This window comes from Cebidichthys violaceus, unplaced genomic scaffold (assembly GCF_023349555.1).
Source record: "Cebidichthys violaceus isolate CVI_PGR_0920_01 unplaced genomic scaffold, fCebVio1.0.p SCAF_15, whole genome shotgun sequence".
NCBI lineage: Eukaryota > Metazoa > Chordata > Actinopteri > Perciformes > Stichaeidae > Cebidichthys > Cebidichthys violaceus.
In genome coordinates this window covers 6,343,994-6,365,186 of record NW_027176318.1, presented here as the reverse complement: position 1 = coordinate 6,365,186, position 21,193 = coordinate 6,343,994, and the positions used below count along the sequence as shown (strand labels likewise).

The window sequence follows — 21,193 nt, the reverse complement described above, 5'->3', positions numbered from 1 at the left end:
TAATGAGAAGGTGGACAGCTGTCAACTATGATCGGAAGTGTGCACGAGAACAGGCCATGACTCCGAACACAGGAATGTGTGTGTGTGTGTGTGTGTGTGTGTGTGTGTGTGTGTGTGTGTGTGTGTGTGTGTGTGTGTGTGTGTGTACGGCCGCGGAGGAAACAGGACACTTTCCAGGGAAATGTGCTCTAGGAAGGAATCTGAACCAGGTGAAGTTTGTTTTAAAGCGCTACACATTCATTATATTGCTCCTCATTTATCCCATTATTTTAGAAATTAAATACAAAAAGTAAATTAATCAATAGAAATATGAATAATATGAATAAGTGATCACAGTTTAAATTGTTTACCAGTGGAATAATCGTTTGTATGCATGTGTGTGTGTGAGTGCATGTAGTGTGTAATGTGAACAAGGAGCTGAGGCAAAAACAAGCCTGTGTCAGTTTGTCACCTTGTTCTATTCTAATGGCCACAAGCCTCTGTGGGGCCTTCATAGTAATCAGCTTTCAACTAGAGAGACAGACAGAGAGAGAGAGACAGGGAGAGGAGGACACACTGAAAGAACCGGGCTCTATGGAAAAGAAGATGGAGAGAAAACCACAGAAGATGGGGGAGTGTGAGGAAATAGAAAGAGAGGAAAACTAGTGGGGAAATAATAGCTGGTGCTTTGGTCTGACACATAGTGGACAAGAAGAGGAATTCAAGTATGTTGGCCTCTCTGACCTGCGGTGTTTTTCAGGTGAAATAAATACAATAATCTAAACACATCCAAACCTCATCAAATACATATAAACTGTAGATCCTAACTGACAGAAAGGGCAATCCTGTTAGCTTTAAGCAATTGTTTTTGTTTCTCTTCCTTTCATTGCTGGCAAAACCCCAAAATAGCCATTTATGCACACAACCTAATAATGTCTCAGTATGGAATGAACGCAGGTTTCCTGTTCTACCACTAGAGGGCAGACAAGATTAAGACAAAGCTTTCCTGAGCTCAGCCTTGAACTCAGACACCACTACTGGCTTTCTTTCAATGTCCAGCAGCATATCTGATCAGAACCGTTTAAAGCAGTTCATTGTTTTACTATCAATTATTCAGAGCTATTATACAAAAAATGTATTAAAGTAACAGCGAGGAACTTTTAACTTGTTATGAAATTATTACTCTTGCCTCTATATGACCTTCATAAGTAAACAAGACCATCAAAATTAAGTTATTTAACTTTAAAATAACCATCATTTTGACATTTAAATATAGAAACTCATACCACTCTTTGATTAAAACAATTTCAATGCGTCATTAAACATGCCTAACAGGTGGCTGCTATCCATTACACTGGGGCTCAAACTGAAAACAAATTGTTTTAAATCAAACCACATCATATGAAGCTGATGCTGGGTTTTATGTTCTATCTCGCTTATTGAGTAGGTTAAAGGCACTGAGAAGCTCGTGAAACACAGTTAGGTTTGTACAGCATCCTGAAAACTATTTCTCACAGCCCAAGAGAAACCCGATCACTGAGCAGAACATGAATACGTGAAAGAGAAAGACATTTAAAGAGGGAACGATAGCGGGATTATGAGTCCAGCTGCCATTATATGTTGAGCATCTGTGTGTTTATCCACCTGCTACACTACAACTCTGCTCTCTAATCTTCCTGGTTTCTCTAACCAACATCTGACTGATGTGTTCTGTGGCTCTTCAGTGGTCCGAACCGCACTGGGTGGACCTCCAGATGACTGACATAAACGCGCACCACACATACACAAACACACACACACACACGACCCAAGTACGGGGTTAAGAATAGTCCTGTTAGTATGGGCTAACTGCCAGAGGCATCTGTGGAGTGGTGAACCTCACTCTCTGTGTGTGTGTGTGTGTGTGTGTGTGTGTGGGTGTGTGTGTGTGTGTGTGTTAAGCTCCCTGGGAGAGTATGTTTGAGGGCACGAGGAGGAGTTTGGTGTGAAGGGATGCATTTTACTTAACTCCTTCCATTTTGTGTGTCTTTGTGTGATTGCATGTTGTACGCAAAACAACAGAAACCTTACACCGCTAATTTAAACCTGATACCTCCATCTTCTTTCAGTGTCAGTGTTCACCTGTCAAAGGTCTGCAAGTCTGTAAGTCTGCAACCTAATTAACACATTACACCAGATAGGGTCTGTATCACAGGTTATATCTACATAGCGAGACAGTGCCATCTGATCTGAATGACAACAGAAGCTAGCAACACGAGGGACAGTTGATGTCCTCAGTTCAAACACACTCAAACTCACCAGTCTTTCCACCTCCTGCTCACGGAGTCTCTCCTCTTTTTGGTGCTGATGGTAGTCGGTCAGCTCCTCCTTCCCGCTCAGTGAGCTGATGCTCCCCCTTCTTTCCCTGAAACCTCCTGGTGGGGTCACTCCTGGTGGGGTCACTCCTGCCTTTCCGAATGACTGCCTCCTCTCGCCCAGCCCCATCCCAGCTTCCAGGCCCGCCTTCCCAAATGAAGACCTCCTCTCTCCAAGTCCGAGCCCCAGGGAACCAGTGAGCTCCAGGTCTACCCCTCGCCTCTCCCTCTCCCCCAAAGACAGGCCCACTCCTGCGGACGATCCACGACTTGCCAGCCGTTCCAGTTCTGGAGGGCTGGAGCTCGTGGAGCCCACAGAGCTAGTGGAAGTCAGGCTGAGCTTTTTGGCCACACGAGGAGAAGAGGAGCCCCCCGTCCTGGATGGGATGGTCACATCGGGTGGAGTGGGTGTGGAAGAGATAGTGGCCGTAGTGGAGGGCAGGATCTTGGCGGAGGAGAGGGAGATAGACACAACACTTTCTCCCTGATTTGCGCTCTGAATTTGATGCCTGTTGGAGGAAAGCTGGCTTGATTTACTGGAGTTATGGTTGAGGTCGGGGCTGGCATTCTGACTGTTGTTGTAATGGTCTTTGCTAAATTTGTAACCGCCCGCAACATCGGATCGCCGCGGGGGCAGCGTCGACAAGGTCAGGGCTCCGTTGTTGTTGTCACGGGGAGATTGGGAGGGGCAGAGGCGTGGCAGCGAGCGACTGTGCTCTCCTACCATCATCCCATTCAGGGAGCCTGCCGAGTATTTCCGGGTCCTACTGCTGGGCGCTGGCTCTTGGCTGCCGTAGCTACGGCGGCCAAGACGGGGGCTCGAGGGCATGCTGGCTGCACCTCCTGTTGATGGAGCGCGGGATGAGGAGGAGGGCGGAGGAAGAGACAGGAGGAAGCTATTGGTACCGTCAACAGAGGTGGAGGAGCCTCCGCCGTTCCACGTGGACAGTAAAGAAGAAGAGGAGCCCGGGTTGTGCAGCCGTCGGCCGTCGCTTATGCCGAGGTTGTCCTGGTTGCGACTGACCGAGGTGCGGGAGGAAGAAGAAGAAGAAGAAGAAGGGTCGGACCGTCGTCCCGGAGAAAAAGAGGGAGCCGATTTCAAAGACATGGGTCCACGATCCGAGCCGTAGAACCGCCTCGCCTGGTCCTGATAGGCTGATGAGGATGTGGCAGGACTCGTGGTAGGTGTGGTGGGGGGAGACTGAGAGATAGAATGGAAAAATGTATACATTATAAAATTCTATTTCATCATAATATGAAATGCACATAAAATATGATAAGTGGTAGATAAAGAGATATGTTGAGGAGATAATGTGAGGCTTTAGTATATAACCAGACATCCACTTTTCTCAATGCTGTGACAGAATGAATCCATCTCTGTAGTAGAAACACTGCAGTATAGCCCAGGATAATGTGTATGCCCTGCTTATCCATGTTTGGTCTCGTACATAATGAGTAAGCCCCGGTTAGCCCTTTTTAGCCCGAGACAAACATGCAGGCTAACCATATAAACTCTACAAGCCCAGTTGGAGTATGACGTAGAAGGCGGACTAATGAATCCTGAAGTGGAGCTAAATGATGTCTGACCTGTGTCACGCTGAAGTAGGAGGGGTTCGCATTCCCGTTGGCTCTCAGGCTGTTCTCCAGGGCGATCTTCTTGCGCTGCAGGGTGTCCATCAAGTCCCGGAGCTCAGACGCCGATCGCATGCCCCGAGCACTGGTGGTGCCGCCCACCACCGCATGGCTATAGTCACTGCTAAACTTCAAGTAGTCTGAGGGTGGGAAAGAGGTATAATGGAAAATAAATGAATAATAAGGGAAGGCGTAGATACACAAATACAGGTGAACATTGAGGAGTATGAGAAACAGTGATTTAAATACATATATAAATGGGGAAGCAGAGAGGAGCTGGAGGGAAATGAAGTTAAGAGAAAAACAAGAGCGCTATGGCTGGGATAAGCAATATGGAGTCACAAGAAAAGAAGACGGGAGAAGAAGGAAAATGAAGACAGAAAGAGAGAGAGAGAGAACCTGTGTATGTACCTGAAGCTGCAGCTATTCATAGAGGGGGCTGATGGCAGAACAAACCCAAACCACACAATCTGCAGCTGGCATCAAATCATCCAGAATAGGAGTCAACTCTCTCACACACACACACACACACACACACACACACACACACACACACACACAAAAAACATCCATTAGCTCCAAAATAAACATTTTAAATCAAACTCAACTTCTGTTCCTTAGAGTAAGATTTTGGGAAACGAAAAAAAACGAAAAAAAACACAAAATATTCTGGAATACCCTCAAGAGGCCCCCGCCCTACCTAAAGCCTTCTATTTAAAGCAGCTTCAGCAGTAAGGGGGTCTTTTTCCAAACCTCATCTGAGTCAGGAAGATTTATCAGGAAGGAAGTCAAAACTAAAACAAATCAAACAAAAATAATTTTCTACTGTCAGCAGGAGTATTGCTGTTTAATAGCACTATTTCTACTTTTCTGTGCAGGATTAAAAAAAAATCCTGTCATCAGAAATGCAGGTAAAACGCAAGGAAGAGGGTCGTAGAACGCAATGTGTGAGAAACCTGCTGAGTGTTTTTAATTTATCTGTGGCTTTATGGGGAAAAGGAACTATTATAACGTACAAGCTGAGACCACCCAGTGTTTAACCGTCACACACGCCCACACACACAAAAAAGCTTTCCTACATCTCACAACTGTGGCTCCGCCTGACACACACACACACACACACACACACACACACACACACACACACACACACACACACAATGTGTAAAAAATCAATATAAATGCAGTTATAGATTTATTTACAAATGTACAAAGAGGTGAGAACAAAACATATGCTATGAGTGCACATATGTGTTGAAGAATTTAAGCACGGTTGGGAACATTCAACTACTACTGCTTAGTCGAGTTGTATTGTTAGAGAAGCTGGAGCGCCTAAATTGCACCTCGTAGCTGAATAATAGCCTGTGTGAGGAAAATGTCAAACCCTACATGGTGGAGAGAAATGGGGCAGAAAATGAAAGACATCAGAAGATCTAGACACACACACACACACGCACACACACACGCACACGCACACGCAGGGTGTTTGTGTCCATACATGGGCAGATTTATACTGGAGGCCTGGCGTGCATCAAGTCCGTTCTATCGTGACTATTCTCCTCGATGCCCGGCTCCTTTTGCTTTGTGTGAGAGTCTTCCCTTTAGGTGCACGTGCGGAGTGTGAGTGTTGGCAATCTGGAGGATAAAAGGTCAAGATTTTGGCTGCCTGTGAAAACAAGTTTCAAAAGTGTGTGTGTGTGTGTGTGTGTGTGTGTGTGTGTGTGTGTGTGTGTGTGTGTGTGTGTGTGTGAGAGATGCAAGTCATCTCTCAAAAACATCAGAGAAGCAGGGGAGAGAGCGGTGCATTCCTTACATCTAGGACTTTCAAGAGCAAGGATTCCACTGATTATGGCGCGCACACACGCGCACGCGCGCACACACACACACACACACACACACACACACACACACACACACACACACACACACACACACACACACACACACACACACACACACACCTTGCTCCAAGCCCGATCAATCACAAAGGAGACAGCAGAGTCCAGCTGTATCGCCATGGAAATGGAGAGGCACCAGATGACAATAACATTCCTATATGCTTTGAATTTACGTTTTTAGCATGTGTGTGACAGCGAGAGTATATGTTTAGGAAATACTGAGAGGACGGCTGAACTCTACCCTTCAGTCTGTCACATGTGTGTAACAGACATACTCATGACCAACATGCCAATCTCTCTCACACACACACACACACACACACACACCTGTCTAGGTCGTGTGTACCTGTAACTATACCCTGAGATCCCTGTCAGGGCATAGGAGCGAATGTATTTGTGGGGACAGATGTTGTGTGAGGAGAATAAGCTGATGAAAAACTACAAAGGAAGAACAGGTGAGAAGCAGATGGAATAGATGAGCGAGCCGATGAAGGAGGAAGGGAGGTAGAAGAGGAGATGGTGATGTGGCGGAACAAAGAGAGAGGAGAAACAAAAAGGAAAAAGAGCAGGGATCAAGTACAGCTCATGGGTCAGAGAAGGGCTTTAGCCCCCCCCCCCCCCCCCCCCCCCCCCCCCCTCTGTGTGTGTGTGTGTATGTGTGTGTACCTGTGTTGTAGGCTAAAGCTGACACAGGGCTCTTTTGTGGAAGCATGCTCTTCATTCTGCTTGCCTCCTCAGGATGGTTGAACCGGAAGAAATAGGACTTACCCAGACACAGGGAATAACCTGGAGAGAGAACACACAGACACGTAAGGTAAAACATACAAGACCATGGCGACAAACGTTATCGTGTGTATGAAGAGGCAGTCGTAAGTACAACTTTTTTTTTGTTTTTTTATTCACAGCTAGAAACACACTTGCACACTCTCGGGCACAGCCAGCCATTCCGGACCACAGTGTTTGCTCTGGCCATCAATTAGGCTGAGAGGGCCAGGTATTAAACAAGATGTCAGGGTCACAACCTCTGTAATACATACAGACAGCCACAGCTGTCCAAATACCTCAGAAGGGAAGGGAGCAAGACAGCAGTGCTAACACACACACACACACACACACACACACACACACACACACACACACACACACACACACACACAGAAGTTCCTATGCAGGAAAAGTGAAAAAGTAGAAAGACAGCAGAAAACAAATGAAACGACTTCACTGATGCAAAGAGGAGTGGACAACAAAGAGGAGAGAAGATCACACGACTGGCTAATTAACAAAGAGTTCCCCTCTCATTTGTCTTCTCACACACACACAATCTCTTTGCTCTCTCCATTCTTTCAACCCCCCCCCCCCCCCCAAACGGTTCAGATAAGCATTACAGTAAACCCCCACAATGTTAGCATGTGTTTTAAAAGGCTAAAAAAGCACCTCCTTAATAGCTCCATTACAGTTACATCAGATTCCTTGGACCTGAAGTCAGACACTGAGGCAAAAGGGGTGGGGGGGGGGGGGGGTAGCGAGAGGGCGAATGGAAAAAGACTGAATGGAAAAATGTCAATGTTGTTTTTCTTTCTTTTCCTTTCTCCCGTTCTCATCTCACTTTCTGTCCTGTTCTTTCTCACTGTCGGCCTCATGTCCAGTTTCACAAACACCTCCACTGAGGCGTTCAGCTCACGGCCAACATTTTGCGATGACAGGTTAGCTATAGGTCGTATCTGTCTAGACGTTGCCTTGGCAGGTTTCTTTGTCTTCAAAGCTGTAATTTCTCCACACGGCGGGGGGGGGGGGGGGGGGGGACCTGAGTGCTGTGGTGAGGTGGAGCTAACACCACACACACACACACACACACGTGCGCGCGCACACACACACACACACACACACACACACAGTGTAAGAAATGTTTAGTCTACACAGCTGGACTGTGAACTTCTCAAATACATACCCATGTAAACACAATCTTACAGGTTTGGGCGCAAACTGTGAAGCAGTGGCATCATGACACGAGAGATCAAAAGATGTGTGTTTTTTTAATAAAATGACAGAAAAACAGACACACACACTCTCACACACACACACACGTGTCATATGTGTGGTAATGATTTAATAATATGTGTTTCTCATTGCCGGACTTGAGTAATGTGTGTGCGCGTGTCTTCAAAATGTTGTGCATGCTCTGTGAATGTGTGTGTGGAGACATGTCTCCTAACAGTGTCTGCCTAATAACTCACAGTGACTCTCAGTATTTAGCAGAGACACACACACACACACACACACACACACACACACACACACACACACACACACACACACACACAGTGCCAGCAGTCAGCTCTTGTAAAAATCTAATTTCCTACCCTCAATAGCCTCACCATGTGCCACCTTTTAAAGTGGATGGTAAAGTGTGTCGCCATGATTTGTTCACAGCCCCCGCTCCCCCCGCCGATCTAATTTCCTCTCAGTGCTTCTTAGCTAACGAATAACTACTAGCTAATCCTGCCCTCCTTCAGCATGGACAAATACAAGTGTGTATGTGTGTGTGTGTGTGTGTGTGTGTGTGTGTGTGTGTGTGTGTGTGTGTGTTTGTGTTTGTGACAGAGATAAACAAAGAAAGGATGAGAAATTCAGAAGTTGTACTTGTATATTTATAAAAACCTGATGATTCAACCTTTGCATCACTTCTTGCTTTCTCAAACAAACACCGGATTACTGCAAACCTTTTCCTAACCCTTACTCCTAAAATCCATCTGTGATAAGATTACAAGGGAACACACAGCATCCGCCACATTCAATAAAAAAAATAAAAAAATGCTAATCCTAACTGCTTGCACACAGACTAAATTTAAGTCTGCTGTCCTAAATAGATTGCACATGAACACATGCCAACTCCCTTTAACCTACACACACACACACACACACACACACACACACACACACACACACACACACACCATCCACAACAAAACACGTTTAATCTCATTTACGTGTTCACTTGTTTACCAGCAAATTGAGTTTGCATCCCACGTCAAAGCATACCAACACACACACACACACACACACACACACACACACACACACACACACACACACACACACACACACACACACACACACACACACACACACAAACATATGGAGAGACCCTCTCCAATGACAAGAAAACTGGGAATTAGTCTGTACATACATTTATAGGATAATTTAAAGTGTGTGCTCTACAAAGGCAGGCCTCAGAGTCTTTGAGGGCACAGATGTAGGAGCTGTATCACGGCTGGAGCCAATTTTTGTTTCCATGTAGATCTGAGCGACCCAAACTACACTCTCACCGCAGTGTTTGGGAAGAGGAAACTCAAAACGGTTTCTCTATTTGGTTAACATGAGTGGAGGAATTGCCAAATTGAGACCATTAGGTTACAATGAAAAATAAACTAAAAGAACAGATCCCATGTCGAACAATTTCTTGGATAAAACTCACTTACCTGCTAATTGGTCAGGTGTGACACGCAAAGTAATCACAGAAATCAAAAGTAATCACCACAAATGTCCAAATGCCCTCAGAACCAATGCATACATTATTTGATAGAACTGATAAAATGGCCTTCAAAATGTTGCTGTAATCCCTTAAATCTTTATGGTACTGAACAAAAAACTGAGTTTACTCATTCATGAAAAGATGCATACACACAAGGTCCCAGTGGGAGTGTTAATAGGCCTCAAAACCACAAATTAACCCTCTCTGGGGCACAAGGGTCCAAGGGTCATAAAAAAAACAGACTGGTCTTTCTCAGGGGAGTCATTGTCGATTAGTTTAGACACACACACACACACACACACACACACAGACAGAGGATCAGTAGATATCTTCTCTGTTTCATCTCAAATCTCATCCACAAAGCATCAATCTATCGACACAGTTCTCCCAAGCAGAAGGAGACAACCATGGTATATAAACTATAAACAAACTCTAATCTATCAGAAAGAAAATGTAAACAGGAACACTATTAAAAATGAATAACAAAGGATTTATACCATATTCATCTGATTTAAAGATTGTTTCTCTTCCTTTAAGTCCCCAAAAATGTGCTCAAGGCAGGAAGAAGAAAGACTTGTGAACACAATAACATCCATGACAATGAGGCCGGTTTTGTTTTCAGGTGTCAGGTATCCTGACCACTGAGCCTGTCCTCACAGCCACGGGCTGCTTCTCTTTGTCACGTGCACTCACACCACACCAGGCTGTAAACTTGCGAGCTCATTTATGACCAACCAAAAGCTGCAGACAATATGCTACAGCCACCAGGTTGTGATGAAACACCTCCAAAAGATGGCTGGCAATATGACAAAAATGTTCCGCTACTTAAACAACACCAGGTGAAGCTGGCTTTACAGTCGTATAGAATTTTGAAAAAAGCAAAAAGTAGTATTATTATTACCATTGATGGTCAGTCTGTATCTGTGAGGGCTTGCACTGCAGCCAATCACAAGGGACATCAATAATATCAGCTGATGAGTCTATGCATGACTGATAAAATCAGCCAACTGTGCTCATACGACAAGGTTCAAATAAACAAACGTATCGACTGATGAATAACATTGCCCAACCTTTTCAGGGAGCCTGACAGGCTGGTTTTAATAATACAGTGTGTTCATAAAACACACGAGCGCGGGCAGCAATGTTGGTTTGAATGTGAATCAGCCATCCTTTACATAACTGTGTGTGTGTGTGTGTGTGTGTGTGTGTGTGTGTGTGTGTGTGTGTGTGTGTGTGTGTGTGTGTGTGTGTGAGAGAGTAAAAGCCAAAACCCGATTCAAACTCACTGACCACGTATGGGCAACAGACAGACAGACAGACTACCTCCAAATAAACTACATTTAGCCTCCTACACCTGTAGGCAGTTACGCGTCGTGAATTAGTAACGTATAGCCATAGACTGTAAGGAGGTACAGCCTATGTATGAAATAAGCCTAACTCAACCAGGTGCAGTGCAGTTAAGTAGAGTAAATGCATTTACATGTAACATTACTTTGCTACTTTTGTAGAAAGTTAACTTTCTAGCTAAATTAAAAATCCGTTACTTACCTTTTGAGTCCCATTCAGTGAGCACGTTTCACGACAATAACAGCTTTTTTCTTTCTTTTGAAGTCTAACAAATTATAATGACCAGACCTTAAATTCACTTATTTTTCTAGAAAAGTAAAACGCAGTCTAGCTGGACTCCTGCCGGTGCCTGTGTTGTTGTCGCTCTCTTTCTCTTTCTCTCTCTCTCTCTCTCTCTCTCTCTCTCTCTCTCTCCTGTGAGCCGCTTCCTCACCCGTCTTGACTGCGTGTGTAAGAAAGTTCACTGATTTACCATCCACGAGTCTGAGTACAGGACTGTACCAACTCGCGGTAAAAAGGGGTAAGACGTTCAAGACTCACGAGAGCAGACTATTTCACATACTGTCGAGGAATACAATAGCAACGTTGAAGGTTCAGATATTCAAAACGCCGAAGGTTCAGATATTCAAAACGCCAAATGAAAGACAAGACAACGCAATTTTGAGTGATTAAAACCATATGTAAACTAACAGCGTAATACACCATCCCCCTAATATACATGTGGTAGGTTCAAGGGCTATTAGACAGTGAGGTATTTGGTGGACGCCCCCTCAGCTTTTCTTTGTCTACCTATTATTTTCTCTCTCTTTTCTTTGAAATACCTTGGACCAGTGTAACCCCAAAACAGCTGGACAATAGCAACTGACTTAAAAACCTGGTGGCCTGCTTAGATTATAATGACAAACCAATGCATGCTGCAATTAATTCATTTGACTTGAGACAAAGCAACAGTGTAGAAGGGGCAGAGAAGAGTTTGGGGGTTAGCCAGACAGACTGACTGGCTGCATAAAAATGGAAGATTCTGGGAGGGAGTAAAGCAAGCAAGAAAAAAAAAAAAAAAGCTTTTTAAACTCTGCCCCAAGCCTCAGTTAAGGGTATTCTCTCTAACTAACTCTCTTCAGAGAAGACGAAAGCCTGTAGTTATGCTGCTCGTTTGTAACTGTTGTTATTGCCGTATGATGACTTCTATTGTCATCATTGCAAATCTGCTATTATGCTGTATGGACATATTCAACAAGTGACTTCCAGCTGTTCAAGTTAGTTAGAAGTGAAACTGATGTGATTCCAGGTCGAGCTCCGAAGTCCCAAATACAGAACAGATCACTTCCTAAACATAGCTAATCATCTCCAGGCTGCTCCACAGTGTGCATGTGTACGTGTGCATGTGTGTGTGTGTGTGTGTGTGTGTGTGTGTGTGTGTGTGTGTGTGTGTGTGTGTGTGGTTAGACAACTCAACCAAGAGCATTTGAGGCCAGAGGATATTCCTGAAAGATGTGCTCTCTCTCCATAATTTTCCAAACCATGCCCTCTTGACTTTTTTTTTTAACCCCTTTTTCTCTTTCAGTCCTTCTCTCCACCCCTGCGACTTCACAAAGCCCTAGCCTCGTGTGTAGACACACCAAGATGTTGTCAATATTTGAATCAGCCCGGCACAGCGGGAAGATAAATAAGCCTGTCAATATTTAACTTGAAATGGCCAGGCCACAATGAAAAGGGTTCACAGAAAGGATGGATACATGGAGAAGGAGAAGCCAGGTGCAAAAAAAACAGTCAAAGAAGGAGTGCTGTGCAAATCCATAAAAAGGGAATTTGGGGGAAGAGAGAAGAAGACAGAAGGCAGACAGATGAAATATCAAGATACTGGCTGACAAAAAACAGACACATGGTGGACAGAATGATAACAAAATAAACGTGTTAGAATTTGGGAGGATCCTCATTTTGTTTGTGTGTGTGTTCTGCAAGTCTTCTGCAATCTCCAGAATTTGGTTTGCAGGGTACGCTCTGCCGTTGCTGGAAGCTGTGACTCACTGTAGCAGCTAGCTGTTCCAACCCACAAGGAATTAAACCAAACCAGAGGTTCACGCACATCCACTACATCATTCAAAACACATACGCAAACACGTGGAAATGCTCTCACACACACACACACACATACACACACACACACACACACACACAGGCCCATATATGTATGTGAAATACACAATCACAAACATACTGTATGCCATGCTGTTCATGAGCGTCAGCACAACGCTAACTGTACCCATATGACTCACACACAAACTGAAAGGAATGCAAGTTAACCGAACCACAAACTAACCACTCTCTCTTTTTTTTTTTTACACACACGGGAGTTATTTAACACTGAAAATATGCGCACTCAATGAAATTAAGTCAACTTTCACTGCAACTATTTCACTGACCAGTAGGTGGCAGTATATCAAACACGTACACGTGTGTGTGCCTGGTTGTGCACAACCAAATGCAAATACCTGATGTCTATGATCTATTGAATGGGCCCTCTCTGAAGGTTGACTGAACTATACTGTGTGTGTGTGTGTGTGTGTGTGTGTGTGTGTGTGTGTGTGTGTGTGTGTGTGTGTGCATATCTTACCCTGTGTGAGTGGTGTGGGCACAGTGACCTGTGCTCCATCCAGACCGCAGAGGTGACCACAGGGGTCCAGGGTCACCACCCCTCCTGTGTCACAGGTAATGATGAGAAAGTCGGGGATCAGTACACCTTCGGTTTAAAGTAAAGCAGCTAAAGTTTCGACATCATCCTTCACTCAGAAGTTCTTCCCTGTCGAAAGATACCATCTAACTACACTACCATGTTTAATTACAACGTACACACAAAGCCATGCTATTTCCATCTTCACTACAGGGCTTTGGTCTGAATGCTTAGCGTACTAATTATACGGGATGTATCACACAGGAGCAAAAATAAAAAAAAAACATCAGTGCAATCAATCACTCTCCCTGTCTCTTCAAAGTTAATCTCTTCATTCACACGATACACTGACAAAGTATGGAAAGATATCCAGCTTAATAGTTCACTCAATGCTATATTCATCTTGAAACCTTCTTATTATTGAAACAAATTAAAGATTGTGCCAGTGGGATATGCTAATTCTAACACATTCTGTTGCAGTTTTGTTAAAATAATCCTTTCAAAACAAGACAGATGACTCTTGATTTTTATACTGTATTTAGTGGATCATCTCTTTTTGGGTTTGACAAAAAGTTTCCAAATATTGAAATCTCACTTCATTGTCAGATTTGTTTTTTTTTGTAGATTCAGTATTTTTTATTCAAAAGCCTTCTTAAATAAATGAGTCATTGGCCAACACAACATACAGATGTAAACTGGGTAAAAACCTTAGGACACACTTGCCAGTCCCGAAATGTCAACTGTTTAATTCAGAGGCCTGGCTTATGATATGAATTCATTTTGTGCTGAGTGAACTGACATCAACCTTCATTGAAGATGAGACAGTGCTCCGCCTCGATGCCAGGACCCTGGATAGTGATGTCTTGAGGAATTGGAGCATCTTCTCGGCCGATGCGGGTCACCCCTGAAACATCAAGCAATATGCAAATAGAAATGATAGAAATACAAAAGTACAATTGTCTTTTTGAACCACATGGGCGGTCTGTGATCCACACTTTAAAGGGGCACTTCAGTATTATCAATTTCAACTGCTTATTCTTTTTCAGTCGACCAATTCTGGAGAAAAATAGACCCTCAGTTCTCCTAAAATGGCCTGTTCACATGGTTGGCATTCCTCACTGAAATGGAAGGGAGAATGTGAAAGTGCGTAGAGGTTACGCAAGAAACATAATGACGTAAAACATGAAATGTCAACAATGCTGACTTTACCGTACGTATCATTTTAATACTATCCACTGCGTAACATCGTAAAACATTTTCTTCATACTGTAGTTAATAATTTGTCATATCACAATCTTTGAGCTGCACTGCTCTCCTGGCTGAGGAGGCAAAACAAAAAGAGTCTGTCTCTCTGTATTAGGAATACAATGAGAGCTTTGTAATCCGCACAACACATGTTAACTCTGTAAGTGTATGTGAGAGTCACGAGTGTTATCTAAGGACAGACACTCACTTAAGTTTAACGCTTTTGATCTAATGTTGTATTAGTATTCCGTCTGCAGGCTATTTAATTCTAATCAGTTGTACAAGCTTGTTTCTCACTATATCATCTTGTAGAGCTCACTATCTTCGCTCCTATCTCTTCGCTGTCATGTGTTTGGCCAACTTGCTGGAATAATAATTAAGCTATGGCACCTATGGCTTGCTGATTCAATGAATGTATGTTTGTATGCATGTGTGTGTGTGTGTGTCAGTGTATGAAAGAGAGGGGTGAAGAGTGATTGAGGGAGAATGAGTGCAAGACACCTGTGGATGGCTGATGAAGGAGACACTATAAATACTGGTGTGTGTTTCAGTTTAATGTAGCGAGTGCTTTCTGTCTGTTGTAGCAGTCTGTCTAGCTCAGTGGTGTCCTCATTTTTGTACGTTTAAATGTGGGTTCAGTCTGCGCACTAACCAATAAGTGGGGTCATTTTCACCCTCAATGACAATAAAAATAAATAATCAGGGAGGTGGATGTAGTAATTTGTTTCAATACATGTTTTCAGTCTAAGGGAGCACTGCGGGAGTTGTAGTGTTGACTCCTTGTTTTGACTTCATTGTGACCCAGCATAGTATCACTTTCCCCTATCGCTATGATAGCGATGTGCCCCCTCCACACACACACACACACACACACACACACACACACACACACACACACACACACACACACACACACTTCTCCAGTAACATGGAAATGAAGCGATGCATGGGCAGGGAGAGGGCAAAAAGAGGGGAGAGGCAGAGAAACAAAGCAATGAAGGAGGGAAAAAGAGGGAGGGGGAGGAGGGGAGGTCTAGTTCTACCATTGATGACAGCTTTACATGACTTGTGAGAAATTACACTCATTATAAAAAACTCTATGATCCTGGGCATTAGGAAGAGGAATGGCTGCTGGTATGACCTGGTATTCTTAACCCATTGAGTATGTGTTTCTATGCTATATCTGTGTGTGTGTGTGTGTGTGTGTGTGTGTGTGTGTGTGTGTGTGTGTGTGTGTGTGTGTGTGTGTCACCTTCTTTTAGTGGCAGCAGGGTGATTGCCACACTGAGCCTCCCACTGCCCAGGCTCACCAGATGAGGTGTGGCTGTCTGGACCTTCAGCCCCTTCCCTGTGTCAATCAGGTCCAGAGGCGGAGACTACAAGCATCAGTCAGATTGGAAAGGTATAGTTTTCACTCAGTGTATTTATCATTATTATATTCTTCACTCTCGGAAGACTAGAAAAACATGGACCACCATTAACATTGACCCTTAAAATCATCATTCTGCAGAATGCTCAATATATTTTCTTTTATTAATTTAACTTAGAAATGATTTAAAATACTTCCGTGTGTTTGCGTTTATTCTCTCACCTTGGGTTCCACTGGAGAAATTTGATCTGACTCTGGCTGAAACATCATCTCAGAGTCCTGCAGAATGGATGAGAGAGGAGGCGGAATCAGCTCAGACCGCACACCTGATTATCATTTATTCATGATTGTATTTTATGTTCTGTTTTCTTTTCATCTTTCTATTTTTTAAATGTACGTTCATTCATCAACATCTCACTATACATTGCAAAAAAGTGTGTCTATGTCGATACGTATATACTACACACCAGGTTCACACAAGTACACAAAAGTTGTAGGCATCTGCACAAATGATTATGCCCAGCTACACTCAAATACACACACACAGAAAAAAACAACAGGGCATTGCATGCCCAGCTGCTGCCACATGAGAGGAACTCTCCGTGTGAAAGTGTTCCAAGGGGAAAATAGCCCTTGAGAGGAATAAATGCTCACACACACACACACACACACACACACACACACACACACACACACACACACACACACACACACACACACACACACACACACACACACACACACACAGGCTGTTTTACAGTGGGAAGAACAGGGAGAAATGTTCCATAAAAAAAGTTCCCACAACTTGTTGGTACAGTCTGCTATTACTCCCTGGTGCTTTAAATGTGTGTGTTTCACCTATATAATATAATATAATAGCAATATCCATCAGTTGCATGACCTATATGCCAAACTGCCGCATTAGGGCCAACATTTCAGGAAAACAACCGACCAAATAAAGAGATGTTGATCAAATTCACTGAGTTCATTCATGCTCCCCAGCAGATGGACCCTTTGGAGACTCCAAATACTTTCCTCCTGTGGCACTGGTCAAATCTCCATATGTCATAATCCAAAAGGCAGATTGTGCTGATCAGATTCATGCTCTGATGCTTTTGATCTTTGATTTTAGCGTTTTCATCAAGGACAAACCTCGGAATAGCAAAAGCATGTTTGTTTCTTCATTGTGGGGTGTAATATTCAGCCTCTGAGGGCCACTAGCGGGACTTTAGTGTCATTGCTGTTCTTATTTTGTATTAGTTGACAGTGGAGTCCAATATAAAGAAAACATTTTTAAGGGTAAGAACAAGAAGGAAGCCATGAGAAAACTCGGAAATAGCAGGGCAGGATTAGACTGGCATAAAAGGAAGTGAATGGCAAACTATAAAGAGGAATGAAAACAGAGCGAGATAAAAGGGGGAAAAAAATCTCTCAAAAAATGTTTGAATAAATACGCTCAGATCGAGTGCCAAGGACAACCCCTGCAGTACCCTACAATTCAATAAAGGAAAACAGTCTTACTTCTACACACACACACACACACACACACACACACACACACACACACACACACACACACACACACACACACGCACAAACACCCACATGGATGAGTGAAATGCTCCTCACTAAAGCAGAGATGATTACAGCATATGGGAAACCACCCCAACCACATCTCCTTTTCCACCTTCTGTCATCTCCTGCCTCTCTTCCTCTTCTCTCTCCATGTTATCCTGTAATAATCCTATGATAATATACATTACCGACCTCACACAGGTTTCTCCTCATTTGTTTTCAATATCTAATCCTTCAACAGTTTTTCCATCTCTCCAACCTTCTTGTCTTTTCTTCTTCTCTGCCTTCCTTCATTTCTACTTTCTGTGTCCCATCGTCCTGTCTTTTTAATCTCACTGTCCTCTCTTTTATATCCTTTCCTCCAATCACCAGCATAGGAAGCGCAAATCCAAGTCAGCTCCATTCCACTTCCTCTAATTCAGCGGCAACTTCCTCTCTGAGGTCACTTCCTTTGCTGCTTTGACACCCTTATTGCCTTTAAACACACACACACACACACACACACACACATACACACACACTTGCTATTCTTTGCAATTCAGCTGCCCTTGTAACCCCTATGCACACACACACACACACACACAAACACATCCACAAATAAAGTCACGCATCAGCTCTTTTTGTTATGCATAAAGACATAGGGCCCCACATTCCACTGATTTTTTTCATCCCTGGTGTAGACAAAACAAACACACAGTGTATGATGGCAAGAACATCAGCTGGACAAATACATAGATGAGATGCAGATTTAAAGTTCAACGGGAACTGTTGTTAGTATAATGACAAGACCTTTCCCTCTTCTTTTCTATCTTTTCCTCCCACTTCCTTCCTCTATGTCCTTTCCTGCCTACTTGACTCTCCCCTTCTGTTTTATATTCTTTACTCCATCATTTCACCTCAGTGTCTTCCTTTTTTCCATGGCCCCCCTCTCTTCTTCTAACACCAGGTGAGCTCCAGTTTAGGCAGGTCAAGACACGCTTTTGGCCTTGTTGTGCTCTAGCAGAGCAGTGAAGTGTGTTATCCCCCTTCTAGACTTTTCACCAAAACTGATGCTATCTGGGCCACTGGATTAGAGAGCTATGCGATTACTGGATGGTCTAGGTATTTGCAGGTTTGTAGAGAAACAAATGATGAATATTTGTTAAGACATTTGCTGTTATTTCCCGATAGCTTTTAAAGCTGCTCTAGTCATAGATTTAATACTTTAAACACATGACAAATGTTAATATGACAGTGTTGCAATATGTGAATAAATAGTATCAAGTTAAGGTAACATGTAAAATATGAAGCAGACTGAGGGTAAGGAAGTCCAGTAGAGTAAACTTCAACATTTCATCACAAACTAACTCCTTGAATGGAATGAAAAACTTTCAACGGTATTTCTTTCCTTTTAAGGAAAAATACCCTGTGCAGCCCTGACCCACTTTTAATACTAACTTTAATCCAAAGTCTGTTTTACATCTGAACTTTCCCTTTAAATAATTGAAAACCATCTAAAACAACTTCATACATACAATGTTTTTAAAATCACTAAGACATAAGTAGAAAAAGTGCATGCATGCACATCTCTCTTTGATCCCATCTGTTGGACAGCTGAGTCTCCCCAAATGCTTAGCATGCCCTGCAGCTGGAGACAGAGATGGAGATAAAAAAAATGGGGTGACGGAAAAAGAGAGAGTGAAGAAAGAAAGAAAGAAAGAAAGAAAGAGGACTCATAAAACCAGAAGGACATTCTCTGTTTCAAGGATTTTCTGTTTCATTATTTTCTTCAGCCTCTGCTTTTATCCCTCTGTCCAGTCCCTCTGTTTGTATTTCCTCTACATCTGTTTTTTCTTTCTCTCTGTTTCAATTACCTTCGTCGCTGTTGTTGTTGCTGTCTGTTTCTGTGGCAGGCTGCATTCTCATAGTTTAGTTGATATTCTTACTGTCTATAACTTATTTACTTATTTATATTACTTGTCGCTCTTGTTTTTTTTACTCTGTATCTTGTGTGCACTGTCCACTTTGCTGCTGTGATCCTGTGAATTTCCCCACTGCGGGACTAATAAAGGATTATCTTATCTTATCTTATAACCACAGACTTTTTAGAGCACTAGTTGGGATGGTTTAGTCACTTGCATGTGTGTGTCTGTCAAAAACAGCGAGGTCATGATCTTGGATTAAATCGTGAACATGGCAGTTACTCTGAATGAAAGAAATAGAAGAAGCGTACAACGTGCAACAGACAAATCATCAGGATTCTTCTACTCTGCAGATATTCCATGCTGGCCATCTGCTTCTTCAGAGTGTGTGGCTGCTTTATTTAAGTAGCTTACATTGGCCTTGGGCTAGAGGGTGTTTCAAGTCAGGCAGCTCCACAGGGTGATATATTGACCAACTAATGGAGATGAGTGGGGGAATAACAATACATCTAGCTACAGTCAAGGTGACTGTTCAGCTCACTTGCTACAAAGATAAAATCTGGGTGGTTTCATGTGGAAAAACAGACACTTTTGTATAGAGCACCACATGAGTTTCGGGTACTTTACTCATTTGGTCTCGACACTCTTTGCAAGACTATGAAAGGCTGGAATCGTCACATCTGTTGCTTCGCTTCCTGTTTGCATCTTTTTTTTCACCTGGCCAACTCCTAACGAAAGGACTCCATGAGCATTAAGACAACCAATGATTTACAAAATGCTGGTTTTGGAAGTGTTTTCCGTGTCTTTTGGTTTTGGAAGCAAGTGTTTGTGATGCAGTATGAATTATGTGATTGCATGTATAGAGTGAGTTAACGTGGTTAATATCTGTGTATTGTACAGGGTTCATGTGCGTGCTTGAGTGTCATACGTATGGTGTGTGTCAGCTCCTTGATTGAGCAGTACTCCCATATCCCAATCTGTTAAGAATACCACATCTTCTTTCTTCTCATGTGCTCTCAGTCCCGTCTCTGTCCATTTATTTTGGAATATTGCTTGTATCTCATTTGTTTACGAACGCTGTCTTCCCACCTAGTTTCCTTTCCCATGCACTTGACGTCTTTTATCTGCCATTTAAGCGTTAAATGCTGTCTGTACTCCTCTCTCTGTCTTTATCGCTCTCGTTCTCCATCCCTCTGTCTCTCGCTAACATCCCCTCCCCTTACATTCCAGCATGACCCTCTCCTCCGCCCACCTGACAAAGCCAGCATTGTATCGCAGATGCTGTTTAATATGGAGTCCCTCTCTCTGTGTCCCTCTTATGGAGCAACACATAGGGCTGAACGGGGTTATCTTCCTCCCTTCTCCTCAGTACACTCTGGGTTCTGTGCGCAATCATTTCTTCAACAAAACTTTAAGTATGCCTTACGCATGCATACACGCCACAGACGTCAACATACCCACACACATAACAAACACAAGCATCCTCTTCTCTGTCACTTGTCCAGTTAAGTATACTTCATTGTGTGAGGGTGGGTGTGTTTGTGTCTTTGATTGAGTGTGTGTTTCCATGCATGTGTTTTTGTGTGCGTGTTTTAGTGAAAACTCTGCCAGCTGATTAACACAACTAAGCCTTGAACCCCTGCTACAACGCAACAAACATCCAGCGGCATTGTTCTCCAACCTAAACTCT

General features: G+C 43.3%; 1 protein-coding gene across 10 annotated transcripts in view; it reads right to left on the bottom strand.

Annotated features, from left to right (window-relative positions):
* phldb2b (pleckstrin homology-like domain, family B, member 2b) overlaps positions 1-21,193 on the bottom strand; it is a 39,964-nt gene that overhangs the window by 16,514 nt on the left and 2,257 nt on the right. For 7 of the 10 annotated variants that reach the window (XM_068709709.1, XM_068709713.1, XM_068709712.1 and 4 more), the window contains exons 2-8: positions 16,250-16,306; positions 15,911-16,034; positions 14,219-14,317; positions 13,357-13,440; positions 6,530-6,649; positions 3,921-4,105; positions 2,278-3,534 (exon numbers count right to left, since the gene is read on the bottom strand). In XM_068709709.1, coding sequence (XP_068565810.1) covers positions 2,278-3,534; positions 3,921-4,105; positions 6,530-6,649; positions 13,357-13,440; positions 14,219-14,317; positions 15,911-16,034; positions 16,250-16,306 — 1,926 coding nt within the window. Of the gene's footprint in view, positions 1-2,277; positions 3,535-3,920; positions 4,106-6,529; positions 6,650-10,943; positions 11,179-13,356; positions 13,441-14,212; positions 14,318-15,910; positions 16,035-16,249; positions 16,307-17,794; positions 18,699-21,193 lie in introns of those variants that run through there. The other 3 variants (XM_068709710.1, XM_068709717.1, XM_068709718.1) reach the window with 3 other exon arrangements.